Source organism: Antechinus flavipes, chromosome 6 (genome assembly GCF_016432865.1).
Source record: "Antechinus flavipes isolate AdamAnt ecotype Samford, QLD, Australia chromosome 6, AdamAnt_v2, whole genome shotgun sequence".
Taxonomy (NCBI): domain Eukaryota; kingdom Metazoa; phylum Chordata; class Mammalia; order Dasyuromorphia; family Dasyuridae; genus Antechinus; species Antechinus flavipes.
In genome coordinates, this window is record NC_067403.1 from 212,642,371 (window position 1) to 212,660,831 (window position 18,461).

The 18,461-nt window shown below is 41.7% G+C and overlaps 1 protein-coding gene across 1 annotated transcript in view; it reads right to left on the reverse strand.

Annotated features, from left to right (window-relative positions):
- The window catches only part of DKK3 (dickkopf WNT signaling pathway inhibitor 3), a 63,630-nt gene extending 51,644 nt beyond the window's left edge, over positions 1 to 11,986 (reverse strand). The window contains exons 1-4 of the mRNA XM_051965721.1: positions 11,873 to 11,986; positions 10,650 to 10,935; positions 2,249 to 2,386; positions 1,628 to 1,708 (exon numbers count right to left, since the gene is read on the reverse strand). Of these exons, the coding sequence (XP_051821681.1) occupies positions 1,628 to 1,708; positions 2,249 to 2,386; positions 10,650 to 10,922 (492 nt within the window). The 5' untranslated portion in view covers positions 10,923 to 10,935; positions 11,873 to 11,986. The remainder of the gene's footprint in view (positions 1 to 1,627; positions 1,709 to 2,248; positions 2,387 to 10,649; positions 10,936 to 11,872) is intronic.
- Positions 11,987 to 18,461: the final 6,475 nt, after the last annotated feature.

Consider the following 18,461-nt stretch of genomic DNA (forward strand, 5'->3'; position numbering starts at 1 on the left):
GTTCTTCTAGTGGTACCTGTATGATAAGCAAGTCACTTAAACACTCAGACTTAGTTTCCCCATCTATAAAATTGAAGGAGTTGAACTAGATGACATTTAAAGTTTATTCCAGTTCAAAATACATAATTCCATTGTTTCTGTTGGCTCAGATCCCTCCTACACTTACTTGCCTCTGAACCATCATTTCTGGTCCATGAATGGCCCACTATGTTTTCTGATTAAAAATATCAATCTCAGTACAACCTCCGGATAATCAGAGGCTGACACAATAGGCACTAAACTCTGCAATGACTGGCAGCCCTTCTTTCAATTCTAAGCGTGCACTTTCTTGCCATTGCCCTGTCTGATAGTGGTTGGGCTTATACTATTAAATTGCATGGGCCAGGGAACTCTGCCCAAAGGGCTATAAAACTGTGTGTAATCTTTGATCCAGCAGTGTCCCTACTGGGCTTGTATCCGAAAGAATCTGAAAGGAGGGGAAAGGACTAAAATGTTTGTAGCAGCCCTTTTTGTAGTGGCAAGGAACTGGAAAGTGAGTGGATGCCCATCAATTGGACAATGGCTGGGTAAATTGTGGTATATGAATACTATGGAATATTATTCTGTAAGAAATGACCAGCAAGATGAATACAGAGAGGCCTGGAGAGACTTACGTGAGCTGAATGTAGTGAACAGAACCAAGAGAACATTGCACACGGTAACAGTAAGATTATGTAATGATCAACTAGGATAGACAGTTCTTTTCAGCACAACAGTGATTCAAGACAGTTTCAATAGACTTGGGATGGAAAATGACATCTGCATCCAGAGAAAGCACTTTAGAGACTGGATGTGAATCAAAGCATACTATTTTCAGCTTTTTGGGGGACTGGGGACTTATTTGTTTGCTTTTTCTTTCTCATGGTTTTCTCCCTTTTGCTCTGATTTTTCTTTCACAACATGATAAATATGGAAATATGTTTAAAAGGATCGCACATATTTAACCTATATCAGATTTCTCTCTTGGGTTGAGGAGAGAAGGAGAAAAAATTTGGAACTCAAAATCTTACAAAAATAAATGTTGAAAACTATCTTTACATGTAATTGGAAAAATAAAATATAATTAAAATTTAATTTTTTTTTAAATCAAGGAACTGACTTGCTACATGTGTGACCCATGGTACCTACGTCTCTCAGCTTTTTTCTTATCTTTCTGGAGCTTTGACCTTCATGCAACTTCCCTGATTGCTTCACTCCATGACACCACACGGGCACATTCTCCCTCTTGTTTTCCACTCCACTTTATATGTTCTCTTCCTCCATTAGAATGAAATCTCCTTAAGAATGGGACCACTGAGTGCTTATACTTATATCCTCAGTTCTTAGAACAATACCAGGAACACATTAAGTGCTTAATAAATACTTTTCCAATCTGTCACAGAAGTCTGTGACTTCTGAAGTCTCTTCCAGATCTCCCCTCTGGCCCTCATTTTTCTCATCTGTAAAATGGCAACACTGGATAACATGACCTCCTCACAAATTTTTCGATCCTAAACATAATCCTGTCCTCTTGCTTGTGGTAGAAGCCAGTGCTTGGGTTTGATATCTTTGGAATGCTGGAAATAAAGAAGGAATAGCCAGGACTTACGTGATTCCTTTTCTCTTCATCCTTTATGGTGTCAATAATGGTCTCTGAAATGACTGTTTGTCCAGTTTGATTGTTGGTTATCTAGGATGAAAATATTGGCACAGTAAGGACAAATGGAACACAAGCTTTTGGATTCATCTGGAACGGGTCCCAATGCTCCCCTCCTTTCCTGAGGGGAGACATCTGGAAAAGCAGCTTGACTACTAACACTCACCCTTTCTTTCACAATCACATGAAAAGTAATCAGATTCGACCCTAAATAATGACAATGAGCCCCGCAAGCCTTCCCAGAGAATTGGTGTCTCAAGCGCTTTCCCAGGCGGTGTCTGGCCTGAACCCCCCAACAGGCCCCTGCACCTGCCCCAGGGGTGTCCCCCCATCCAACAAATCACGTGAAAAGGAGAAATTAATTGTTGCCCTGGCTGTAATTATTATCTCCATGTGGAAATGGTAGAAATATTGGTTCAGTGAATGAGGCAAGTCTTACATCCTGAGCTCACTCCATATGGCCTCAGGTGGGAAACCTCTCTGGAAAAAAGATTTGCAAGATCTCAGTTTGCCCGTGGACAGGAGCCCCTTCCCCCTCCATGCTACAGATATGAGGGGCTACGCACTCCGTACCTTGTCAATCTCCTGCTGCCTGTAAATGGTTCTGTTTCCAACCTTAACTTCACTGTGGGAATTGTTGTGGAAATTGGGAGGCAGATCTTGCAGGCTGACTTCTACTGAGCCTTTGGTCGCTTCCTCCTCTGCTTTCATCTACAAATTCAATAAGAGCTGGATGAACAATTTGTGAGCTCTGAAAATTATCAGCCAAAACCCAAGAGACTAGAGAGGTCATCAGTGGGGTGGTGGAAGCGGGGGTCAATGCCTGGAGAGGGAGAGGGAGAAAAAGAAAGAGAGAGAGAAGGAAGGAAGCAGGGAGGGAGGGAGAGAGACAGAGAGACAGAGGGGAAAGAGGGAAACAGAGAGAGAGAGAAAAAACACAGAAAGAGAGAGAATGAGAGAGACAGAGAGAGGGGGAGAAGAAAGGGAGAAAGAGAGAGGAAAAGGAGAGGGAGAGAAAGGGAGAGGGAGGGAAGGAAGGAAAGAGAAAAACAGAGAGGGAGGAAGGGAGAGAGAAAACACAGACAGACGAAGAGACATACAGAGAATTTAAATGAATCTGTGCACTTCAGTAGCAGGGGAGGAAATCAGAAATGGATAAAAATCAGAATATATGACATCCCAAAAATCTTAGGACAATTTTATACTAGCTTAAAAGAAAAAGAGGTTAGTTTCAAAGAGAAATATTTTCCATAGGAATTCTGGGATTCTATGAAACCTACTCCTTTGCAGACAGAGAACCTAAGAACGAGTATGTTGTTCAGTAATTTAGTCATATCTGACTCTACTTGACCCCATGGACATGGGAGTTTTCTTGACAAAGATACTGGAGTAGTTTGCCATTTCCTTCTCCAGTGAATCCTCCGTTTTACAGATGAGGAACTAAGTCAAAGAGAGTGATTGTCCCAGGGTCACACAGCTAGTAAGTGTTTGAGGCTGGATTTGAACTCAGATCTTCCTGACTCCAGAACTGATGCTCTCTATCCATAACCACTATCTCATAGATATGGCTCTTTTATAAACTGCTAAAAATGAAAATAATAGCTAATAATAAAAATAACTAACAAGTATACTATATAGAACACTTTTTATATACCAGATACTAATGCTGAGTGCTTTGATTAATCAATAAACATTAATTAAGTACCTTTTAGGTGTCAAGTGCTTTCTAATTATTATCTCATCAGATCCTCATAATAACCCTCTAAGATTGGTGCTATTATTATCTCTATTTTACAGATGAGGAAACTAAGGCACACGGGGTTAAAGCGTTTGTCCTGAGTCACACAGCTAGTAAATATCTGAAGCCAGGTATTCCTGACTCCAAATCCAGCACTGTGCCATCCAATTGCCTTTAGCACATGGTGGGGTGGGGATGGAAAAAGCACATCCACTGAAGCCTTAAGCAATAGAACAAGAAGGTAAGTGTCCTGCTATTATTCTTTGTTTGGCCACATCTGGAGGTTGGGGCCAGTTCTAAAATGAGGCACTGACAAGACAGAGCACTACCAGGGATGGGCAGCCTGGATGGATGGATGGAGATTAGGGTTGGAGGAAGGGAAAATGAAGCGGGTGATGTCATACGATTTTAGGCTAAACTGAGAGAAATGGGTTTAACTTGGACAATTATCTCTGTTATTCAACAATAAATAACTGACAATGGCCAGCCCCACCAAGTACCAGGAGTTAGTTCAGCGAGGAGAGGTCTTTTCTATGAGGATAGGCAGGAGGGATTTAGGTATGGCTATAGGTGGGAACTCAGGCCAGGTCATTCTCCACTAAGTAGGAAGTCAGGTCATCTATTAAGAAAGACGTGGCAATCTGGTCACGATGTGGTTAATTTGTTCTCTGCAGCTCCAGTGCCTAGCAAATAGTAAGAGCTGAATAAATGATCTAGCTAGATAGATATCTAAGGCAAGGGGAAACAATCCACTCTGGCATCTGAATGATCCAATTTGGTTTCCTATATTGGTCAAATAACCAAATAATGAGCAAGTCTCCACTTCATTTAATGCAACAGAAATGAGCCTTTGTGTAAAATCATTCTCAGCAGAATGAGTTAAAGCCCTCTTAACAGCATCATAAACCATGGAAAGTGCAATTTTATCATGGAAATTTTATGCAGCCATAACTATTATTGCCCTAGCAGGCAAACTTGGGCATTTAGCATGTTACATTCAACACAGAAAAACTATATAGCCTATTAAATATGGCACATACATAACTTATTGTTTCCACGAGCCCATTACAGAGCCATAATGTGATAATAGAGGAAAGGCATTCATCCCAGCTCGGAACTTGGGCCCCACCCACCTAGCAATAAGGCAATCTAACAGCATAGCGAGTGATTAGGTTTGCCATGATCATAAATAAACAGAGAATGCTAGGGGAAGGGTTGGAGAGGCAGCAGGGAGTGATAGAAAGAGCACCGGTTGCAGAGGAAGATGATCTCAATTCATATTCTGATTCTTACAGACTCAGATAAGTCACTCCTTTCCAGGTCTTAGTTTCTTCTCTATACGATAAGCAGTTTGGACTAGGCAATCTCTATGGTCCCTTCCAGTTCTAAATCTGTGATCTTGTGATCACAGTCTGACCTCTGCATTGTACATGTGAGAAACTAAGGCCCAGGAATGCTGTAAGTGTAAGGTTACACAGTTAATAGAATTATAGATTTAGGACTAAAAGGGATTTTCAAGATCACCTAGTCTATCCCCTTCCCACTTTACAGATTAGGAAACTGAGGTCCAGAGATTTGCCTTGATAGGATTACTTGCTAGATTATAAAATCCCTGAAAGTAAGGATGGTTTTGTTCTTTGTATTTGCATTCTGGGTGCATAGTCCCCTGTCTAGAACAAAGCAGACATGTACAAAATGCTTGTTGATTGATTGGCTAGAGTCATTACATAGTTAATGAATTCTGAGGTAAGATTCAAAGCCAGGATTTCATGATACCAACATTCTATCCATTATCTCACACTGCCTCTAGCAGAGTAGGGACTAGAATCTCCCAGACTACAATGCCAATAGAAAAAAAAAAAAACAACAAGCAATAATGATATAGCTCATCAAAGTTTACTTAGATTATTTCATTAATCCCCCAAACAACCCTTTGAAATAACAGCTAGGGAAATAATTCCCTACGGTTAAATAACTAGTAAGCATTTGAGGCAAGATTCAAATCCAGTTTTTCCTGATCTCAATCAAATACTCTCTTAACTATACCAAACTGCCTCTATAAATTACTGGTAGCCCAACCCTTAGTCCCTACCTTTTTTTTTTTTTTTTTTTAACTTGAAAGGCTATTGTGAGGATCAAATGTACCAGAACACATGAAAACATTTTGCAAACTATAGAGAACTAGGCAGAAGTATTAACTGCTGTTATCACCAAACCGGATGACAGGATCAATCTGTAATGCAGATCTTCCGCCAACAACTTAAAACTGAAGGTAACTTGTTTTTCCTCCATTTTCAGGAAACTAACAGCCTCATGAGTTGGACCATGTCAAATGTTGAAAATAAACTTAATGGCAAAGTCATAATATAACTGTATTTTTTAAAATGATGCTTTAAATTGAGTAAGGTCCGTATGATCCCTGCTCTTCAGCACTGGAAAAGCACTGTTTTGATAAGAACATTATTGCTTTCATGAAAAATATATCACGCCCACCTTACCTGGGCGTGTGTGTGTGAGAGACTACCAGGGGATTAAATAGAAATGAAGAAAACAAGCATTTATTAAGCACTTACTATATAGAAGGTGATTTACAGATATTATATTATTTCTTCCTTACACAATCATGAAAGATGGATGTTATTATAATCCTCACATTTTACAGGTGAGGAAACTGAGGCAGAGGATAAATAACTTGCCCAGGGTCAACAGCTTCTAAATATCTCAGAGTAGATTTCAACTCGTCTTTCTAAGTCCAGGCTCTATCCACTGTGTCATGTAGCTGCATCAGGAGGTAAAGAATTAGCAAGAAATAATTAGAATTAGTCTTATTCTGCTTGCTTCCAAAAAGCAGAAGTCAAAGCAATAGGTAGAAGGTATAGAAGGACAGATTTCGACTCTTGTATATATAGGGGGTTGGACAGCTAAGGGGCTTATGATGACCCCACCGGCACAGTTGATAAGAGTACCAGGTCTGTTGTTAGGAGGATTCATCTTTCTGAGTTCATAATCTGACCTCAGACACTTGTGACCCTGGAAAAGTCACTTAACTCTGCCTCAGTTTTCTTAGCTGTAAAATGGGCTAGAGAAGGAAATGGCAAATCACTCCAGTATCTTTGCCAGGAATACCCCAAATAGTGTCGCAAAGAACTGTATGTGATTGAAAAATGGTTGAACATGTTTAGGGGGAAACTTCCTGACAACTTGAGCTGTCCAGAAGTAGAATGGGCTACTTCAGGAGGTACTGACTTTAAATCTTTGACTCTGTTAAGTTAACTTCATGACAGGTTGGTATCATAGACTCTGAATTGAAAGGATACTTCAGAAACTAAGAATCAAAGATTTAAAGCTAAAAGGGAATTTATAGATTGTCTATTCTGACCTCATTTTACAGGTGAGGAAACAACTCTTAGAGAGGAAGTATGTCCCTATGTGTCACTGGAACAAGTATACTTCCTAGTTCACCCTTACATACATTTACAAGCATTTCCTTTACTATTTAAACTTGTTCCCAATTCACTGCATTCCATCTCCTGCCTCTATGTCATTGTATAAATGGTCTCTCAGGTCAGGGACACTTGTCTATTTTACCTTCACTTCCTTCAAAACCCAGCTCAGATATATAGTATCTTTCCTTCTTAAAGTTACTTTGTGTTACTTTTCATATATGTTGGTTTTAGTTGTAACTTGTTGTAGCAGCCCCATGAAAATGTAAATCCCTTAAAGTCAAGGGCTGTTGTTTATATCTTTATGCCCCTAGTACCTATCATGCTACTTGAAACAGATTTTTCAATTCAATATGCTATTGAATTGAATTATCTCATTTGCTCCTCTATCCCACAAGGTAAATAAGTACTTACCTTAATAATACTTAGTAAGTATTATTGTCTCCATTTTTCAAATAAAGACATTGAGGTTTTTATTTATTAGAAGAAAAAGTTCATTTTTTACTTTCACTGAAAATAGTAAATTTTAAATTTACTATTTATTAGAAGAAAAGGTGGTTGAAGTAAGATGATACCCATAAATTACTGTGGTGTTAACAACAACAAAAAAAGATGATATTAAAACATTTTAAAAGTAAATGCAAATGAAGCGACTTGGGGATTTGATTAAAGTCAGATATTCAGACTGTGTCACTGGCATTCCATATTCCTATCTTTCCATCACTAGTTTTGTCTCTTTTTTTCCCCCTAGCATCATGGAACAATTTAAACTAAACCTCGCAATATTCTTAGCCAATGCCCATTATGGAACACTAACTGGTGATTTGAGTAACATCTAGCCATCACGGATAATTTAGCCACAAAATGAGACATGGCCACACTTTAAATTTACATTTGGTCAATCAAGTCATTCCCAGATTCCTTCTAACACCAATGCCTGTTTGGAGTTAAAGTTTCAAATGCCAATTCAAGTTTTATAGAAAATGGAAAAAAGTTTCAACACTGAAATAAAATACAGGGTTGGCTTCTTTCTTTCTGGTGGGAATCCACTTTCTTAACTAGAAAATGAAACAAGCTAAAGGAAATGGATGAGTCAGCCTTGAGAAAGGCCAGGGTTCGAATAATCATATTTCTCTGAGAATGGAGGCAGGATTAGCTGAGTCAATTCTGAAATAATAAAGTTACGTTGAAGTGCTACTTTATTGGACTATCTGCCCCCCTCCATCCTATCACTCCATTCTTTGGCAGACGTCGGGAAATAGAAAAGAGAGCCAGAATCTGGGCCATTTTTGTGTGGGCTCAGAATCAAACTTACACTGTAAAATGTGGGATTCACTGGGGCAGCTGCCTTTAGCCATAGGATCATGGGATTATAAAGTCAGGGCTCACAGAGATATTAGACATGATCTAAATTTTCCTCTTACAACTAGATATGAAGCAATGAGATGCCTAGAAAAATTAAGTGACTTGAACAAGATGTAGAATCAAGATTCACCTGTGTATTGGGATTTCCTCAATTCTATGTGGACTCCATTTAATCATGACCAAGTCACCTCTTAAGATCTCTGTTTCCTTAAATGTAAAATCAAGGAGAGGGTATAGACTAGATGAGTTGAGTTGATTTCTAGATGATTTGGTAAGATTTCTTCTAACTAAATCTTCTTGATCTTTTGATACAAGCTGGCCTAGTCCATATCCCAAACTGGAAGCTGTAACAGAGATCCTCATCATAACCCAAGGCTAGGAAAAAATAAAATAACTATTCCCTTTGGTAAAAACATCTTCATATTTAAGCAAAGTGTTACATATAGTACTCTGGGTAAGATGGAGTCCACACAACTTGGAAACTTTTCTTGGCATTGGATTGTGTAAGACAAAGGCAGGGGCTTGGTCAAAGCCTCTCTGACTAAGAAAGAAAGGGGCCAGTCTTGAGCTTCCTTTCACTTTGGATTTCTAGCTGACTCTTTTCTGAAAAGTGTATCAACTGAATCATAAGGATGAATTTCAAATTTTAAACCTTGAAAAAAGACAGATGAAATCTGAGTGATTAATACTCAATCTTGACCCCAAACAGAAAATGAACCATAACTCCTTCCTAGCTAAGAGGTGAGGGAATGGCAAAATACATGGTCAGGTATAGTTATATTATCAATTCTTTTTAAATAGATTTTTAAATTGTTTTTATTTATTAAAAGAGAAGGTTCACTCCTAGGTCGTTGAGGTAACATGATACCCAGAAATTATTGTGGTGTTAACAAAAAAATGGATGATATTAAAACATTTTAAAAGTAAATAAAAATGATTAATAGGCCAAGTGGAATGCAATTTTGGGCAGTTTAGCTTCCTTATAAAAAGGAAAGGAACTGCTAAGCTACCCACCTTCCCATGACACTGGTACACACTTGCCTTCAGATCAGGGGCCATGGCATGAGAAAGCAATTTCACAGAACCAGCAACCCCAACAATACTATGAAAGAATAGGGCAATGGACCATACTATTGGAGAGGGTCTAGGAACTTGCAATCCTAGTAATTGTGTCCTTGGAATCTTGCTCAAACTCTAGATTCGTCTCATGTCTCAGAAGCTCACTGCCCTACGTGAGGGCTTCTGCACCTCTCCATTGGCCTGATGGAACCAGCTCTTAGTTGGGATATCAATTTTGGGCATTCCCACCTCTACTCTGTCATGTGCACATAGCTGCCAACATAATCTTACTAAGGCCAGAAAAATCATTCATTTACAAAAAAATTTTCAGTGCCTCCTATTACCTTGAGGATAAAATCCACATTTCTCATCTTGACATTTACAGTCCTCTACTATCTGGCTCCAACCTACATTTCCAGACTACTTCACATTGCTTTCTTGTACATTCTCTACCTCTCAGCCAAATTGGACTTGTATTTTCCAGATTCAAAATTCTATTTCCTGCCAGTGTTTTTGCCGCAGCTCTTTCCTGATATTCCTATGCCTGGAATATATTCCTTCATCATTGTTGCCTTTTAAAGTATTTCTCTTCTTCCTATGGGAAGCTTTTACTTCTCTCCTTCCCTCCCTTCCTCTCTCTCTGTCTCTGATCTTGTCTCTGTCTCTCTAATTTATTTATATATCCTATCCCTCAGTAAACTGTAAGCTCCCGGAGGACAGGGACCTCCAGAACCTAGCACGGTGCCTTGAACAGTATGAATGATTAATAAATTCCAGCTGAGTCGTTCAGATGAGTGACTTTGAAGACCTAACCTCATTGGGGAAGCCCAGGGCAATAGTATTTATGCTTCTTTTTCTTAGCTTCAAATAGTACTTCAGCTGATAATAAAGACCCCTAAACTTCCCAGGATTCTTTTCCATTACCAGTTCCCCTTTGATAGAGGCTGGAAGTAGCCACAGGGCACCAGGTAGAGGAGAAAACACCTGGATGCAGGGATGAGCTCATCAGCAAGAAATCCCAGCTCCTGTGAATCACGGAATAGCAAATGGGAGCTGTCATCCTCAAGCTTTCCAAGAAAAAGGCTCTGGCGACTTCTTTCCTGAGTCCAGTCATGTCTATTCAATTCCCTCTCCGAAGGCAGGGTGGGTGCCTAGCCCCAGATGGCTGGGCCATGGCCACCTGCTCTTAGGAGAATGCCCGGCACCTAATTTGTGCTAGTAAACGCTTGTTGACTGACTGGCTGACCTGGGGCACAGGTGAACTCCGCCCTCCCGCATAGGACCCCGAACCCGGCCCCGAGCTGAGCTTGCTTGGGCTTCAGGCTCCAGAGCCTTGAAGCGGGTTAGCTCTCTGGGTCCCCGCACCCACCTCCTCCACGGCGCTCTGCAGCTTGTGCTGCGTGTCCTCCATTAATTCCTCTACTTCACGGAACATCTCATCGAGGGTGGCTTCCTCCTGTGGAAAGGTGAGGGCGGGCGGGGGCCCTTCCCGCAAGGCCTGGGAGGTGGGGAAGGAGCTCATGGGGAAGGAGGAAGGGCTGCTGGGCAGGGTGGAGGGGGCCGGGGCAGCTCGCCCAGCCCCAGCCAGGAGCCCGAGCAGCAGCAGCCTCGGGAACAGCAGCATCCTCTCGAGCAGCAGCATCCTCAGCGACTGCCTGTGCGGGAAAGAGCCGGGGGGTGACTCAGGTCCCGCTGCTGCCCTGTCCCCGCAGTTCGCTGCCTCCCCCGGCACCTTTCCCTTCCCCTGCAGCCGGTCAGCCCTTCCTCCTTTCTTCTACCCAGCTCCAAGGAGATGCTCTAGGCCCTGGCTCAGAGCCCAGCCCCAGTCCCAGCCCCGATCCCCCTGTCAGGGCTGGCCCCGTGGACACCGTGCCTCGCTCCCCAGCTCCCTCTGGCTTTTCTCCAGGGAAGTCCCCCCTTCCAGTTCTGCTTCATCTCCTTCCCTTTCTCCTGGTCCCCCTCTAATTCCTCTCCTTCTTTTCACGCTCCTCCCAGCCTTTCCCCCAGGGATTCCCCCCGTCTTTTCCTTGAGACCCCTCCCAACGCAGTCTCCTTAAGTCCCCTTCCAGCCCTTCCTTTCACGCTCCTCTCAACCTTTCCCCTGGGATTCCCCCCCCCCCCCCGTCTTTTCCTTGAGACCCCTCCTAGCGCCGTTTCCCTAAGTCCGCTTCCAGCTCTTCTCCCTGCCTCCCCATTAACCTCCAATCTCCCTTCCAGCTCTCCTCCATCCTGCTCCTTCCAGCCCCTCCCTAGGGATGCCGGGTCCCTTTCAGAGCTGTCTGGCCTCCCTTCCTTCATTCTACCTCTACCTTTCCCCCCTCCCTTCAGCGTTACCTTTCATTTTCCCCCGCCCCTGGTTCTCTTCAGCCGCTCTCCAGGGATGCCCCCAGTCCTCCCCCTCTTCCAGGCGCTACCGCCTTCCCCCACCCTCCCTGCCCTGAGCCTCGGCCGAGCTGCTTCCAGCCTCTAGCCCTCCGTGCCTGGTCCCCAGGGATGTACTCTCACCCCCTCTCCCGACTCGCTCGCCCCCTCCCCCGGCTTGGGCCTCCGCCGCTGCCCCCCCTGGATCGAGGTGGCCTTGGCTGGGCTGACCTGCGCTTCCCCGAATGGCCGCCGCCGCCGTTGCGCGGGGAGAGCTGGGCGGCTCCCGCGGGTGTCCGGAGCAGGAGGGCCGGACCCAAAGGACAGGGAGATGCGGCGGCTGGTACCCGCCTGCGGTGCGTCCGCAGCTCCGCTCCCCGGTCAGCCTGCCTGCCCGCTACCGGGCAGTCAGATCGGAGGCGGGCCGTCTGCGCAGCCCTCCACGATTGGCTGGAGCCCGGGCACTCCCGGGGCGGTCCGAGATGCCTAGGAGAGGGGCGGGGTGGGGTGGGGAGGACTGAGGGGTCCTCAGCGACCCCTCAGCAAAGCAAGACGCACCCGCAATTACTGAGATGGGTGCTTCAGGCAGCTTGGTCGGAGCGCAGGGAGCCCTTAGGGACCCAGCATCCAGGGGCCTTATTTTCACGGAGGGTAAAGGTGCGGGGAAAGGGGGAACCTGGCTTTAGAAAAAACTATGCTCTCTCTAGTGGCAATTCTTCCACTAACTGGCTGTATAACCTTGGACAAATCTATTCCCTCCTTTCTCCTCATCCGAGCCCCTGCCTCAGTTTCCCTAACCCAAAGAAATTAGACCCAGATTTAAATCTTAATAAAATCCCCAGATACTACCTCCACCGCACAATCAATGTAGACCAGGAACAACAAAGGGCTATTTCACACGGGCTCTTCAAACCCCACCTCATCTTGACATTAAAGTGGGAACAAAATTAGCAGTGGGACAAGAGGTGGGAAATAGGGGGGTCGTCTTTCTAAGTCATTGGCCTGAAAGAAAGGGTTTAAAAGGAGAGAGCCACCATTAAGAACCAGGGAATCCAGCATCAGTATAGGATCAATCCATACCATCCACACCTCATTTTCTTGCTTGCACACTCTCCACCTGAGAGGGCAGCATAGAGTAGTGGAGGGAGAATCTGCCCCTAAGTTAAAAAAAAAAAAAAAAAAAATCTTGAGTTCAAGGCCTGCATATGACACATACTAGTTGTGTAACTCTGGGCAAATCACTAAAGTCTCTCATTACCCACAAAAAACTCTCCAGGTTGAAGAAAAGGTACCAAGCTGTCTTGGGAGAATTCCCTACCTTAGTAAATTCACAGCTCCAGATTCTGATGACTCCTTTAACAGAGCAATGATAAGAGACAGAGTATAAATGGATTGACCATCTCTCTCTCTCTTTCTTTATAAACATCATCTTCTCTTCCCCTCAAAGCTCCCCCTTTTCCAAAGTTCCCCATTACTGTGGAAAATAACACTATTCCAGTCACCCAGGTTCATAAATCTAGATGTTGTTTTCTACTTCTCATTCTCTCTCACCTCCCCTATTCCAATCAGTTGCCAAATGCTGTTGGTTTTTACCTTTATAACATATTTTATATTTTTTTTTGTTTTTTTGACTCACCATTCTGGGGAATGTTTTCATTATTCATGCCTGGATTATTGTAATAACCTTATGCATGGTCTTCTCTGACTCATCTAACCTTATTCCAAACTATTCTCCAATCAGATACCAAGTTGATTTTCCTAAAGCAAAGTCTGGGTCATTTCTGATCTAAATAAACTCTAGTGGCTCCTATCATCTCAAGGATCAAATATAAATTCCTCCGTTTGGCATCCTTTCCTTTAATCTTACACTTTACTTAGCCCTACATACTCTTCCATCCGATAGCCTCCATGTTGTTTCTTAAGGAAGATACTTCATCTCTCAGCTCTCTGTGTCCTGGAATTCTCTCCTTTCCATCTCCTGGTTTCACTGAAATCTCAGTTAAAATCTCACTTCCTTTGAGACTTTCTTGATCTCTTTCTTAATTCTAGTGTCTTCCCATTTATCCTGTTTATTTTCTGTTTGTATGTAGTTGTTTTGCATATTGTCTTTCAAGGCAAGACTAGTTTTGTTTGTTTGTCTGGCTATTGATGGGTTGTTGATAGTTTTTTGTTTTTTTTTTTTAGTTTTGTTTTTTGCCTTTCTTTGTAGCCATAACTCTAATTCTGGAGCCTGGCACATAATAGGTGCTTGTTGACTTTATTTAACAAAATGAAGAGATGGAAGAAGGATTCAGTACTGTAGAAGGACTGGGTCCAAAGAATCCCCTGTTTGTGGATGAGAGAGAGCAAGGAGAAAACTTAGAACTCAAAATTTTCAAAAACAAATATTAAGAAGAAATAATAAAAATAAAAGAGAAAAATAGATCCAAAGTTCAATGTCAGTTTCAAGAAAAGTCTCTAGCAGTCCAGAACTATTTAACTTTTTTTTTTAAATTAGTGCTTTGTATAAAAACAAAGATTGTGTGCTAGTGAAATTTATAGAGGGCATGAAGCTAGGATCTATAGTTAAAACTTTAGGTGACTAAGTGTTGGGATCTAAATCTAGGCCACACTAAAGTGATGGGTCACTTCTAAAAAGACTACATAGGTATAAATGTAAAGCAGGTAATGAATGGTTCAGTCTTGGAATCATGAAGACTTGAGTTGAAATCTTAACTCTAAGACTGTGGACAAGTCACTTAACTTATCAGTGTCTCCCACATCCTCAGGCAACTTCTCCAAGATTATCAGTTACAGATACTTGCTGTTGTTGGTATGTGACAAAGAATTTCTATGCTGGATGTCTCCCACACTGATGAAATAATGCCACAAGTCTAAGCAATACTTCCCCCCTCGCCCCCCCCCCAAAAAAAAAGTCCTTCACTTGAGTTAAAAATTTTCAGCTTTAAAACTATTTCTCTAAAACTTAGATATATAGAAATTCATGCAAAAAAATCAGAGCGGGGGGGGGGGGAAGAGGTTATTGGACTACAAGTTCAACAGGCATCAACAACATGGCATGGTAGCATAAAAAAGCTATGATGATGTCAGACTTCCTTAAAAAGGCAGAAAAGAAGCAGCCTGCTGTAGCAAAGTGACCACTGAGCTCAAGTAATCCTGATTATTTGTCTTGCTTCTGACAATATTCCTCCAGATTACTTTTTAAAATTCTGAACTATAAAGAAGATGCCCATCCATATTGGTAGAGGGAGTTTTTAATAGAAAGAAAAAAAATAAAATCTAGTTATATAGAGATAAAGATAGGTTAGGTAGGTAGATATATACATACATACATACATATATACATACATATATACATAGATGATGGATGGATGATAGAGGGATGTATGTATAAATTTGTTGTCATTTGCTCATTGAAAGGAGGAGTGAAGCTTTAGCCTGTTAATCAAAACTGGTTTATTGAACCAATCAACAAACATTTATTAAGCCTCTGCCATGTGTCAGGTGCCATAATAAGTTCTAGGGATACACAAAAACAGTCCCTGTCCTCTAGGAGCTTACACTCAAATGGGGGAGGCAACATGCAAACAAATATAATGAATGCAAGGTATAAACAGAAGAAATATAAAATAATTAACAAAAGGAAGGCACCAGAGTTTGGGAAAGTCTTCCTATACAAGAAGGGACTTTATTTAGGACTTAAAGGAAGTCAGAGAAGCCAATAGAGTCGATTCGGGGAGGGAAAATATTACAGGCATGGAGGACAGCCAGTGAAAATGCCTGGAGCTAAGAAATAATGTCTTGTTAGAGGAAGAGCAAGGAGGGCCCTCTGGGACCAGGATTAGAATACATGTTGGGGAGTAAAATATATGTAAGAAGACAGGAAAGATAGGAGGGGCCTCAGTTATAAAGAATTCCTTTCTAGACTCTCTGTATGATTCCTAATCCTAAACAAATAAGATTTTATTTATAAAGTATTTATCACATAGTAGGTACTTAATAAATGCTTGTAGCCTTCCCCTTCCTAGTTTCCTAATCAGACTTTAAATCTCAGAGAAACACAAATGTATTAGAGCTCCCTTGTTGAAATGAGGTAGTACTATTGACTAAGGAGATAAGAGAAACAAGTTAACTCTAATTTAAAGGACCTATCCTTTCCCCTTCCCTGCCCCCCAGCACATGTCCTAAATTGGGCCATGCTTGGGATTGTAGCCTAGTCTAGAAATGGGGCACAATCAAAAGCAGTTACACATGAAATATTAATGCAGAGGGTCGGGCAGAATCCTGAAAGCCTTCACTACAGTCATTTTCCTGAGATCCCCAGTTAAGGAGAGCCCTGTTATATATCTCTGTTCTGAGGAACTTGCTGGCATAAAGTTGGTTCCCATTGATAAAGTCATGGTTGCTCCCCGAAGCTTAGATTCCCTTTGATCATCTCTCCCCCTTCATTAGCTTGTAAGCACTTTGTAGAGGATAGACCAAAGATGTTTCGAAATGAAGCATCACGGAGACTCACCCTATAAGCCACTAAGCATTATCCAACATGCCATGACTCAGAAGGAAAAATTAAAGGCACTCAGAAGCTGAATAAGAGATCGGGAAGGAGAATGGACTCTATAATAGCTAGAATCCCAAGCACTTTGCCAAGTGTAGGTATCCTGGGGGAGGAGGCAGGAGAAAGGATGGTACTTTGAATCCTAGTTAACTCTAGGAAGCCCTTAAACTACTGAAGGGGTCCAGAAGGAACTCCCTCCCTGAGGGACTGTCTTTCACCTATTTTTGTGCTATTAAGGTCCAAAAGGAGACCTCAAAAGGTTGGGATCCCAGACTGGTGTTAACAAGGTGTCTCAAAAGAATTTGCAGGCTTGAACCCATCTCTAAGTCAAGGGGCAAAGTTTATTTTAACTGAAGCAGGCTAAGTTCCAAAAGAATTTAGTAAAGAACCAGGATCAAGGAGACAAATTGATCCAGTTCTTCATGTCATTGACATGTTCATTTTATGGTCCAGAAGTAGAACTGAGGAGTGCTCTCAGGAATTTGGTTATCACTGACCAGCATTTTATGTACCTGAGAGTCAGCAATGTTTGTAGGACTCTCCTAAGGCCAGAAGATTTTAGAATCATTAACAGACAGACTGTTAGAACAACAACACTCTAAGGTCAGAGGACCTCAGGATCCCTGCTATATCCTCCTTAAAATCTAGGGGAAGAAATATTAGTATATTCCTAAGGCCAGAAGACTTTTAGATTCATTGACAGATTGTTAGAACAACAGCACTCTAAAGTCAGAGAACCTCAGAATTCCTGCTATATCTTCCTTAAAATCTAGGGGAAGAAATATTAGTATATTCCTAAGGCCAGAAGACTTTTAGATTCATTAACAGATTGTTAGAACAACAGCACTCTAAAGTGTGAGAACCTCAGAATTCCTGCTATATCTTCCTTAAAATCTAGGGGAAGAAATATTATTATATTCCTAAGGCCAGAAGACTTTTAGATTCATTGACAGATTGTTAGAACAACAGCACTCTAAAGTCAGAGGACCTCAGGATCACTGCTATATCTTCCTTAAAATCTAGGGGAAGAAATATTATTATATTCCTAAGGCCAGAAGATTTTTAGATTCATTGACAGATTGTTAGAACAATAGCACTCTAAGGTCAGGGGACCTTAAAGATCATTACTATATTTTCCCTAGAAACTGTACCTTCTCAGTGCCTGGCACACAGTAGATACTAAATAAATGCTTATTGATTGATTGGCTCATCAATATCACTGTTAAGTATATTCTGCAAGGTCTGAGGCAGAGATAGTTTTCATCTCTTCAAAAGCAGTTGTCATAGCATTGGAAACAAAAGGAGTGCTCATTGACAGGAGAATGGGTGAATATATTTTGATATATGAATATGTTGGAGTAATGATAATAATAAAAGCTAATATTTTTATATAATTTATTGTGTTCCAGGAATGTCTCGGCTTAGGACGTGTGCTGGGGGGAAGGGGAGGGGAAAGGACAAGTATTTTAAATCAGAATTAACTTGTTTCTCTTATTTCCTTTGTCATTTGAACAAGGGAGCTCTAATATATTTGTTAGAGATAGATGTGTTTCTCTTCATAGACTTGTGTGGGACAAGACCACTGGCTCAAATAAATCAAGGCGATTTCTCAAAGTAAAAACAGAAAAGAATTTTATTCTGATCTCGCAGGAAAGGGCGTCTCCCTCCCAACAAAACATTATCTCAATTGCTCCTTACAACAACCCTGGAAGATGGGTACCATTTTACAGATGAGGGAACTGAGACAAAATTATTTGCCCGTGATCACACAATGACTAAGGGTCTTACGCTGGATTTGAAGTCTTCCTGACTCCAGACCTATCCAGGCTGTATCCACTGTACCACTTGGCTGGTGCTTTGATAAATGACAAATAAAAATTCAGGAAAACTTGGGAACACGCATATGGAGCTGGAAATTGATGAAAGACAATTGCAATCTTCTGGATGAGAACCAGTCTTTGTGAACCTACCTGGGAATTGTTGATGAAGCTTGCTGCCCTCGTTTTGCTGCAGAGGTCAAAGGATCATATACCTAGAACTGGACTCTCAGAGACTATTTCAGTGCAGAACGAGGAATGCCTTAGTTGACATGGCCAATGTGTTGATTTATTTGTGTCTTTTGTTCAGGAGTTTTTGCTTTTTTCCCCCCCCCCTCTGGGATGGGGGGAAATCTTATTGGAAAGTAATAACAACATTTTAAAAAGAAACCTCATAAAAAAATTTTTTTTAAAAGAAAATTATGGGGAAAGTCTCCACGGGGAAGGG